Here is a 12441-nt window from a genome sequence, read left to right on the forward strand (position 1 = left end):
TTATTATAGAAATACAATTAACATCTAGGTACAAAAGTAAAAGTATCACATACAAAAAAGTCTTTGGCAAGTACAGACGCAAACTTGGTAGGTATAAATACTACCTATACAATTAAAAAGTATACAATATAAAAATGCATGGTACTAAATTTTCAGTTCTGAATTTTGAAAGGCTGTTTCATTGTGTACCTCATTTTTATATATCATTATTGTATTTTTTTTTCTAAACAAGAAATAACTCGTTGCTTTCTTAAGTTATAAAAATAACAAATTGGAATGGCAGTATCAGTCATGGTTATTATCGATTTTAATATTTATGCATTGCTTAGGAAATGTAAGATGGCAGTTTATTTCGATGATAGGAATTGTAATTTGCTTTGTGCTTCAAAAGGCACGTAAGCTAACTCTAAGTATTCACTGATTATGATCAATGAAGGCGGTCTATAATCTCTTGAGAGTCAAATTTAAGATTTTGGGTTATAATATGTTAGTTATATATATACAAGAATCATATAAATCATGTCGTATACCTAGTTTAATTAATAGGCAACTTAAGTTGACGGCGTAATATTAATGCACTATCAGGTCTATTGTCATCGGCGGGTTATACGATATGAATCATTTTATGAACTGGACTAAGTTGCTATTACGTACCTCCGCAACATGATACAAGATTAATCTTAATAGTTCGATTTCGGTTTGATATGATTAATTACATAAGTATGTTAAATATATAGGCAGTCATATTTTAAGGTCAGCAGTCGTAAGGGAAATCAATACTTGTGCTAAACTTAGTTTGCAGCTGGTAAGATCATATTGTAACGTGGACAATGAAAATCTTAAGATCAAAATATCTTAGAGCCTTAATTACGTATGTACTTACATTACATAAAATATTACGTAAGAATATTTTAATACAATAAATCGTTTTATTACTTGTTTTACGGCAAAATTGGCATATCTACGTAGAGTATAGGTAACTAAGTTTAACATGATACATTTTAAATAATTTCAATCTAAACTTATGTGACTTTGGAATTTATTAAATTTGTATAAATTGCACGAAAATATTAATAAAAAAAAAATTAGCAAATAATATTCTTATGTAATTTGTACAATAAATAATAGTAAATCATAATGTTATTTAATGTGCCTATAAACCCGTCTATCATCTGTTCATCTTGATAAGATTTGGGTATATTTAATACCAGTTCCTCAAAAATTAATGACTTATGTATATAGATGCGTTTTCTTTTCGTACGTATAAGAAGTAACATGAAGCCAGACGTTTTTATCTAGTTCTATGTAATCATGCGGTAGTGAAAACGTATCTATCGATAGGCAGGTGCTCATAATTATTAAGTACGAAAAAGCTTTTCGTACTTAAAAGAAAATTTCAAATCATGTGTGTTTTTCTAAGATTACCGTTTTCCGAAAATTATTTGTCAGTGGGTAACATTCACAATGCATCTAAATCTCAAACAAATAACTACCTATATAATATAGGTAATACTGTTGGATCAAATAATATACTATTATCATATTAGTACACAGAATAGATAAAATTTGGGAATGTCTTGTCTTCTTATTGCTCACTAAAAATTTCAAATTTATAGGTAGGCGTAAGACGCTAAACAAATGAGTATGAACTAATTTTTTAATGTCATTTGAATTTTAACTTGACACCTGCATAGCGACTCTTGTGTAAGAATATGTAGTGAGTAGATTTTTAACAACTACATATAATAATATGTCTATAAGTTTATAATCAATTTATATGAAAAAATAAATGTTAATATCAATCAAGATATTTAGAAGTAAAATGTTTAAACATGAATAACCACATGTCAGCTGCTAGTAAAAACATAACACACATTATGTTATTGAAATTAAACAATTTATGTACTTGAGCATATTGTGGCGGGATAAAATAATAATATATGTACTAAAAATTTTGTTAATTACTTACTAATTATTAAATGATCACTCAATATAAGTAATAAATCAACTCATCTTTAGCGATTAAATATTGAATTTAAAGCAATCAATAATACTTATTAAGCAAGAATTAGCTGTCCATTATGACTATTGCTCAAACAAAAGTCAATTATATATTTTATATTCAGTAAATACGAATCCTAAAATAAATAAACATAAAGACGATCAGTCAACAATTTTGATAGCTTATATTTTTAAATAACTAAAATTATTAAGAAATACCATTTACTGTAACATCACACTAAACTTACAAACATTATTCTTCTCATTATTACAACTTACATGCAATAGAATACTAATTTTCATTCTTGAGCATTACGTTCTTTAAGTCGGGTAAATAAATAATGTTCGATTTCGTGCAATCCAAATACCACGGATACACTAAAATGGTGCATTTTAGTCATAATCCGTAGATATTTTTTTGTTTTATTGAATTCTTATGATTATTATTAACGATTTTTTATCTACATTAATTATCAAAACATGTTTTTATACGGGTTTAATTTCATTTATTAATAAAATAGAAGTAAAATACCACGGTGGATGTTTTTAGATAGCGGATTACTTTTCCCATCATTAAATTTTTTGATAGTAGCTTACGAGTTATAATATATGTCCAATCTATTATAGCTCGTAGGCAACTTGGTTTAAAGATAGATATTGGACTATGTTAGTCGGGTACAATTATATGTAATGAAGCGGACGCGTCAAGATGGCGGATTGTCGTTCTTTTTAAAACAGAAATAGTTTGTCTTTAATGGACAGGATATCATCCAGAGCGAAAATAGAATGAAATTAAAATAGAATTAAATATGAGTTAAAAACTAAAAAAAATGGTTAAGTATATGACAAATTTAGTAATCGCAGATTCCATCATACACATCTGTATTCAAGAATATGACTGTTTGAATTGTGTTGGGTGACTGCATGTATATTTAGGAATGTATTTATAAAAAAAAAATATGATGTATCAGCCATCTAATTCCTACGCACAGCACAAGCTCTGCTGAGTTTGAAAAAGATGACGCTGTGCGTTACGTCCAGGGCTATTTATTATTATTTTAATGAAAGCTTGAAATATGTAGCTTTTAATGTTTAGTCTTTAGAAAGCTTGAAAGTAATAAATAAGCTATTGTCTTAATTATATAAATACAAATGTGAACTTTTGCTTCACCTTTAACTCTAAATATCCTATTTAACCTTAATTACATAATACGAAAATTAATATTGTGTCACAGTGAAAAATAGTTATCAGTTAGGCAGGTCCTTTTTTTTTATCGTAGATTAAAAACAAATTTCTAAAGATACAAGTAGATTTTGGAAATTTGTTTTTAAATATAAAACTAATTAGATTTAAGGCGGCAGCTATTCCTGCTATTTACGCTTTACTGAATTCTAATTACATTTACTATTAAAACGTATGAACTAATAAAACACTAACCATTGAAACTTACTAACTTTTAAGTAGATGATAAATACATACATTTTAATTGTTATAAATGGAACTCTTCTTTTCTGTAAATTTATTAATATCGGTGAAGATTTTTACATGCACAATTTTATCTTTAAATTACAACTTGGGCGTAATAACAGTTCTCTTGTCGTTTTAATAATGTAAGTTATCTTTATTATACATTTACTATCTATCTTTTTTCTAGATATGCTTTAATGAAAACTATATTTCATTACCATGCTGTGTATTTGGTATTCGGATGACAGTTTCTCTTCCAATTCTTTCTGTATCTATAAGAGAACCTGCACTATGTTTTTTCAATTTAGGTGCAAGAGGGGGCACTTCGCTGCATGTGGAACAATTGTCTTCAGCACCTTTTGAGCTAGACCCAGCAACATTGAATTTTTTGAGACTCCCTCCTGTTGTCAAAGAGCCATTAGATGACGAGCAATGTGGAGGCAAGAGGGGTACTCTTTCTTGTAAATCTCTACTTGATGCACTAGGTCTATGCCCACATGAGCTCCCAGAGTCAGAGGGGGCATTGTCAGGACAACCACCCATCTGAATCCATTCATGAATCCTGTAGAATAACATTGTCTATTGTTAGATTCTAAATAATCCAAATAATATATATATCGGCATTATGTGTCGATTTCAGAAAAAAAAAAGGAATAGAACGCTTCTAGATGGTGTCTAAAGATAAAACATATACCAGCTTTTAAGTTAGACCTTTAATAGAGTTTGTAAATATTCGATAATTTTAAAATTCGAATATTTGTCTATTTTTTTCAGAGCAGTATTTGAATAATCCAAAAGAAAAAGTAACAAATAAGTATATTCCTTTATAAATATATATAATTTCTCATATGGTGGAACTCAATATACATGTTAGAAAATAAGCTAAACAGTTTGAGCGTATTCTGGTAGATATGATCTCATTAACTCAGCAGTCATTTTAAGTTATATAAAAAAAAAGTCAAATAAATGAAAAATATGGTGGAAGCGGTGGAAAACAAACCTTTATTAAAGAAGTGTATTAATTTATATTGGTGGAGTGACCACACGAGGCATAACAAAATATCTATGTGTTAAGAAACCATGCTATGAGACCTGCATTACCCCGAGGACATTTTAGGTTATCTCTGAAGTGTTGTCTTTTATTGGACTTTTTTAAATTTAACTGAAATATCTATATATATATATATATATATATGGTAAATAAGTACCAGAAATCTAGACTCAATAGTCGCTCGAGTTCGCCTTGAAACATATATATTGAGAGGATATTTGCATATATAGTCAGATCATTTGGTGGGCATTACAAGTTAAAGATGTTTACTTCCGACATATAAGAGATATAACGTGTATAATATAATAACTTCTGAGACTAAAATAAAGACTAAATATTTACTCTGCAAAGGGTTTGCTGGGCAAATATTTAGTTGATAGTCCTTTATATATATATATATATATATATATATATATATATATATATAATTAGATGCAGTAGTTTTTGCGTGATGACAAAACAAACATGCCGGCCTGGCAAACAAATTATTTAAAAATTATTGTTTTCGCTTATATTACTCTTGTTAAGACCCCCAATATTTTTTTTCTTAAATATCTCCCATGCACAGATAACGTCTAATTACAATTTTATTATATTAGTAAGGTACACATACCTATTAACAATTTCCTCAAAATTGGGACGTCTCTGGGGTGTATGTTTCCAACAATCTCTCATGAGCATATACATAGGAGATGGACAAGCGGCTGGTGATGCCAGGAGCTCGCCGCCGCGAACCATTGATATTACTTCTTGATTGCTGTATCTATATAAAAACAAAAACTTTTAAGGTAAAATAAATTATATTAAAATTATTTAGTGATATAGTAAATATCTAAACTTTAAATTATAGCAGAAGGTTTAGATTCTAAACCTTCTGCTATAATATAAAAACTCCACTTACAGAAGTCCGATAATATCAAAACAAGGTCTTTGTGTCTCAACAGGGGAGTGATGTGAACTACAATATATAAATTTTAAGTACATAGTTTAGAAAATAAGGCTTTAAAATTGATTGATTTCATTTATTAAAACAACATTATCAACAAATAATGTATACTCATTCAATTTAACATTTTATTTGAAACTAATATTGTGTCTGTAACTTTGTACCCATGGATTTCAGATAATTAACCTTCAAACATACTATTATAAAAACCACATACAATTTTTACTTATATTGTGGTAGTAATTTTTGTGTGATGCTGAAACTAATATACGACAAAATTTTAAAAATATTGTTTTGGTTTCTATTACTCTTATCTCTCTTATAATTTTGCTTAAATATGTTTAGTTATAATTTAATTACTTGCATTGATTTTACTTAATAATTAGTAGTAAACAAAGATAATATATCCACTACGATATTTATATCTTTGATATTCAACAGGATACTGATGATGGAAAAACGGTTATCAACAATTTTGACATCGCTTATGCTAGTTGGATATATATATTAATTTCGACTACTGCTATTTAATATATCTGTTAATAGGCTAATTTTTCTATCTAAAGGAATATGGCATTTATCCTTATTATCCGTTGATGTACCCGAGTCTGTTCGTTTTAGGCATGGTGGGATACAGCAGACTAGTGGTGAGGAGAGATCTCGCTCTCGTAAAATATGTTGTGAGTGTGTTACGCGGATGAGTGCATCACCCACAAGTGCTAGAGACAGTCCAACTGCGAGTTCCGAATGGTTATGTTAGCGCGCGCCGTCATCCGGTTACGTTTAATGTACCGCCAGTAAGAACTAACCTACTTCAGTACGCTCCCTTAACTCACGCAGTGCGGTTATTAAATAATATTATAAACATCATTGATATATTTAGTAGTAGCCTGCCAAAGATATTAGAAACGGCTCAGAAATATCTTATATCTTCTATTGTATGTAAGCATACTAGATTTATAACATTGATTTGGATTTTGCTGTTATAATTTTATAATTATTCTTAATGAATAAATAAAAAAAATCATGTAACTATAATATACAGATATTACTGTATGTTACTTATCATCATTATATCAGCTTTTAACTGTCCACTGTTGAACATAAGCCTCCCCCTAGGGGGATTTTACTAGTAGTTGCTACACTTGGCAGGCGGATTGGCAACCGCAGTTAGGCTTTGGCGATGTTTTAAGAGAGACACTGCTGCCCATCCCTCACCCACCGTTCCTTTTACGATCGTCTTTCGCCTTTTACGACATCCACGGGAAAGGAAGAGGTGGCCTATTCTATACCGGGACCACATGACCAATATTATATATATTACTCGCCCTTTATTAATATACTTACCCATAATATGGTTGTAATCCATAACTATATATTTCCCAGAGCACAACTCCATAGGACCAAATATCACTCTCTGTTGTAAATTTTCCATAAAGAATAGACTCTGGTGGCATCCACCTTACTGGTAACAGACTCTTAGATTGCACCTAGAAGATTTCATATACAGGTATCAAAATAAAAGTAGTATTCAATAATTAATTATACAAATCTTAAAAAATTTAGAAATACATACTCTGTAATAGTCTGAACTATAAATGTCTCTTGATAGTCCAAAATCTGATATTTTTACAATAAAATCATCAGAAACTAAACAGTTTCTGGCAGCCAAATCCCTGTGAACATAATGATGTGAAGCAAGGTATTGCATTCCAGATGCTATATTGTGTGCAATGTTCAGTAATCTCATTGGTGGTAGACCTTTGCCAGATGGAGGTGCTCTACCCATTAAAAATTCATGAAGATCTCCTCGAGCCATAAATTCAAATAACATGCACAAGGGTTCTTCTCTAAGTGCTACTCCCACAATACATACTATATTTTCATGTGTAAGTTCAGAAATTAAATCAATTTCTCTTTTAAAATCTGCTTGAGTTTTAGCAGATGCATTTTCTTTAAGGGCTTTCACAGCTACATATTGTGTATCTCCATTCTTTTTTAGTGCACCTTTGTACACTTTTCCAAATGCACCTTCACCTAGTTCCTCCAAAAACTTAATTTGTGCTAGGGAATATTGAGGTATGCGTAAAACTCCATTGCCACGAGTGTTTCTGGTTAGGTGTGGTTGATTGTTGATATTTTGATTTGTTAACAATTCATTCATTTCAATAGGGGAATTTAATCGAGAATTCCCATAGATGTTTTTATCAGCATTGGGTAGGTTAATGTCTCTTATTGTGGCAGCATTTCCTTTGTTTTTATGTCTATAGCAAAGGCAAATGACAAAAGCAATAATTGACAAAGTAAGTATAAGGAAAACAACAACAATATAAATCCAAATTTTGTGAGCACATTTTGGAATGTCACAGAGCTGTTTATCAGTTTTTCCATCTTTCTCTACAATACACCAAGGTTGTGATTTTAATCCAGCTGGGTTTCGGCAGTAACTATGTCTACCAGCAAGTTCTGGATAATCTGAGACACGAACATGCATTTGTTTAGACCATTCAATGCAAGTCATTCCATTATCTGCAACATTTACTCTACCCAGATATCCATTTCCATTCTCCCAATAACATTCATCATCAGAAACCATCACTGCACCTATTCCTATTTTAAGGCAATCTGGATCATCTTCTGGTAAATCTTGACAGTCTTCTAGGGTTAATTGCTGACCAATATGAGGATGTCTTTTAGCTATAGCATATTCTGTTTGACACAATTCATTTTCTAATATTTCACAATCTTGTTTGCAAACTCTTCTCAGTATAGTGGAGTTATAACGATAGTTCAACTTTTCAATGGTGACAGTTTTATTAAAAATACCATTAATTTGTGGCAAAACTCCTTGAGGTAAATTTGCAAATACAATTTCTGGAGTATTGTCATCATAATTGCTATTAGATACAGTTGATGCATTTGTAGTAGAAAGAATACTTAGAATTATTTTAGCTTCTTTCATAAAGTTATCATTGGTCACCAAGGGGTCCCTGCATATTGGAAATGTTGAATAGCAGAGACTAGGCAGTGCATACCCCTCACAATTTGAACTTATATCATTTGAGTATCTTGTTACTTGTAAAGCTTTACCAAGTTTGTCTTCAATTTCAGCTTGAGTTGTATCATATGGAATGTAAACAAACTGACCTTTTAAATGCAGGGCACACACTTTACCTATATACTCTTGGCAAATTGGTTCTAATTTTCGAATCAAAGTAAAGTTAATATGCTGTTTTGTTCCATTAGTAGCTTGGAAGTGCATACTTTCAGATATTAAATCAGGAGTCGTTTTAACAATTTCTAATTCATTTTGGCTGTCAGAATTGGGAAATAGTGATGTATAAGTAGGAATTTCAAATTTATCATGAGTATCTGCATCTTTTAATATTTTAAGTACAGATGTTTGTTTCTTTTCATAATTTTGCTTTATGACACAAGTGTAGTTACCTCCATCATCATTATGTACATCTTTGATTGTTAAATTAGTACCTATAATTCCATTGGTCATATCTATTTTAGTTGATGTATTTACTCTATGTGCATCTAATAAAGGTTTATTGTCTTTTAACCAGTAAACTTTAACATTATTCATAAGTGTCTGTTGTATGTGTTCAGGGGGAGACTCTTTTAATGATGTTTCTACACCTTGTTTGTTCTTCATGTATCTCTCGACCTTTGTGAAGTTTAGTATAGCCTCGCATTTAAATCGTACATTAGCTCCTAAGGGTTTTCTTAAAACCGGGGGGAGAGACTTGGAGAAGTATATATCAAGTTTTATATTCCATAATTTCTGTTCCGATAATGAATTACCTTTCAATAACGGACGCGTGTCTGTTTTATCCGATGCCAGAGCCTGGGATTCACATGAAGAAACGCATAAAACAATAATGACACAAAAGTATTTCATGATTAACACTTTCCATAACACTTTTGCAGCTAAATCTCTAATGAAAAATTTGTATAATGTATAATCATGTTGAGTATTATTAAAACAATGTATAACGTGATATTATGCCCAAAATCTCATTATTTTTATATACTTTTCATGTAAAAAAGATCATAATATCAATAACTACAAATGCGATGCGGTGACATAAATAACAAGACAATCTGACAGCACCACAGAGTAATAAACACTACGTTATGAGAGTTGGCAGTGACCTTAAATTTACGAAGCTTGAAAAATGAAATGTATGTTAACTTTTCGAAATAACAAGAATAAATTAACAAAATAAATGAATATTCATAGCAATGTATCACTATGAAAAATCATTATATAGATTCATTGAAAATATCGATATCGACTGTTGTCATAAAAATCTACTTTATAAAATAAAATTTTATATTTTTATAAAAAAAACTGACAATAAAACAAGTACCTATGTTTAGTTTTTTTATTTGGTTAGAGTATATCCTTATGGGCGTTATGGACCAAGGACTTAAAAACATTTTAATGAATTTTTCGATGTCGCATAACCCCAGTTTTATGTGTCCATTTGTTATAGTGTAAATACTTCTTGGTAGTTAGTTTTTTTATTGTACCTATCTGTTACTGAATTGTCACCTTAATAAAAATTGTCTTGCTACTAAAAACATCACTCTATTCCTATTATTTATTTTACTCTGATATTTAGCGCAAACTCTATATATAAAACCATTTTATAGGCCTCCTCGAGTGGATTAAATTTGGTAATTTGTCATTTTTTCGTGCAACGCTCCGACAGAGAGAGATCATTTATTAATTTTAGAGAAAGGTTTAATGAATTATTCCTTAGAATCAACCCTTAGAGTTTTCTGTTAAGGCCTATTCCCTTATTGACGTATTTAAGATTGTATTCCAGAGGGAAGGTTGGTATTTCCGAGAGCGTCCAAATAAGTTGCAATGGGAATTTGGTGGAGAGTAAAACACACGGGTTGATGGTAGTGAACTGGTGTAATTTAGATTTACATGATGAATACTCGGGCCTTAACTAGTTACAATCTTTTTTATATTAACTGCTACCTGTTAATATGGAATATAATAATAAAAAGTTCTTTCAACCATTTTGCTATGTTCATGGAACGTGTCGTAAGTTACGTTACCATATCATAAAGTATATGTTTAAGAAAAAAGGCCATGCTCATCTTTCGTCCAATTTCATGCTCACTCTTGTACATTCTGTATCTAAAAAGTCGAATATTTAAATTTACAGGCCGATTGCGATCGCTTCCCTTCTCTCTAAGATGATGGAGCGTATAGTTAACGCATAGCTGTTGAGAAAACTAACAACTGATGGTGTATCTTTCGTCCTCTTTTTACTAATTATATTTGCACAAGAAGAAAGAGGCAACTATATGATTTACAGTTTTTATTTTATCATTCCTATTATGTAATTCCTTGTTCTTAGATAGCATCATACCACTGGATCGCAAATGCATGTACTGCTTCTATTTATCATAGTATTTCTTCGCGCTGTAATTGATTAACAGCTGTTAATAATTTTAATAACAAATTGGAGAGGGAGAAAGAATTATTAGTAATGGAGAGTGGTACGATTGTTAATACTATAATATGCCAACTAACTTCCACGCGGTTTCTCTAAATCATTATTTCTTGATGGATTCGTTACAATGAGCCAACTGACCTGCTTTCAGTTTTTCTGATTCCTGGTTAACGTATACAGTTAATGCACACGGGATATCATTTCATTAAAAATTGACAAATGAGATATACGTGGGACACTTAGAAAGTTTTGCGACACTAAAAAAATGGAAATATATTTTTATTACATCTTTTCAAAGTACTATCCACCAGCCTCTATACAAAGTTTCATGCCTCTGAATCAGTTTTCGAAACACTTTTTCCAGTCCGCCGCAGACACTACGTTTACAGCCTGCTCGAACGCTGAGAGCCCATCATCCGACGACGAAAATTATATCCCTTTAAGCTGATTTTTTACTTTTGGGAATAAGAAGAAGTCACAGGGTGCTAGGTCAGAGATATAAGGAGGGGTTTGACCAGTGTGCTCTCTAGGAAGTCCCTCGTTTTGATTTCGGTGTGGGCGGGCGCATTATCGTGGTGGAGGAGTAGTCCGCGGAGCCCTGTGTTTGGTCGCTTGTTGCTCACAACAGAGAAAACTTCTGCCAAGCATTTGGTAGTATACCATTCGGCGTTAATGCTTGTTTTGAATTTAGAACGTACCTATTTTTACTTATAAGTAATCATATTTTTAAATAAATTATAACTAGCCAGTCTCACATACATAAAAAAAAATTCTCGCAATACTGCCTGCGTGACCTGGTATCTGTTAAATGTTTTAAAAAAAACTTAAGGTTATGAAATGGTACCTATGAGTGAGAAATTTATATTAAAAAAAAAATACACAAATGTTCCTTTAGTTTGTATGGAACTCTAAAAAAGATTAGGGAAGGTAAGAATAGAATCATTCTTTTAAGATGAAAACTTCGATTTTAACCATGCTACAATAACGATATATCTTGTATCAGAGCTGGATACGAATTTAATAGGTTTTTATATTAAGTGAGAGGAAAGAATGAAGATTACCACTAAATCTACATCTACAATAATATTATAAAGAGGAAAGATTTGTATTTTTGTGTGTATGTATATTTGTAATGAATAAACTCAAAAACTACTTGCCGATTTCAAAAATTCTTTCACTATTAGAAAGCTATATTCACCTATATAGGCTATATTTATTGCTAGAAAAGATTAGGGATCCTTACTAAAACTTTAGTAACGTAACTCAAGGTGTAAAAAAATGCTATATCTTTCGTCGCGTGCGTTGCGAAAACTATTGGTGATAGAACAAAAGTAGTAAGTTTGAATTTCATTAGGAGAAACGAGAGTTATTTAAATTTGTGTTCTATATATAATATAAGACACCATCATTTCATTAAGGTAACGGCGTATTGAACGAGGATAAGTGTGCTAAACTCACTTTAGTTTTTAATACTAATTTCACTTGTCATTAC

At 30.9% G+C, this 12441-nt stretch overlaps 1 protein-coding gene across 1 annotated transcript; it reads right to left on the minus strand.

The window, feature by feature from the left end:
- Positions 1-10: 10 nt before the first annotated feature.
- Positions 11-9593, minus strand: LOC113512327 (tyrosine-protein kinase transmembrane receptor Ror-like). The gene is made up of 4 exons (XM_026896136.3): positions 7043-9593; positions 6814-6956; positions 5134-5283; positions 11-4031 (listed from the first exon to the last, which is right to left on the minus strand). Exons 1-4 carry the CDS (start codon positions 9371-9373, stop codon positions 3674-3676), a joined length of 2982 nt encoding a protein of 993 aa, XP_026751937.2. The 5' UTR covers positions 9374-9593; the 3' UTR covers positions 11-3673.
- Positions 9594-12441: the final 2848 nt, after the last annotated feature.

This window comes from Galleria mellonella, unplaced genomic scaffold (assembly GCF_026898425.1).
Source record: "Galleria mellonella isolate WM207_F2 unplaced genomic scaffold, CSIRO_AGI_GalMel_v1 utg64, whole genome shotgun sequence".
NCBI classification, from domain to species: domain Eukaryota; kingdom Metazoa; phylum Arthropoda; class Insecta; order Lepidoptera; family Pyralidae; genus Galleria; species Galleria mellonella.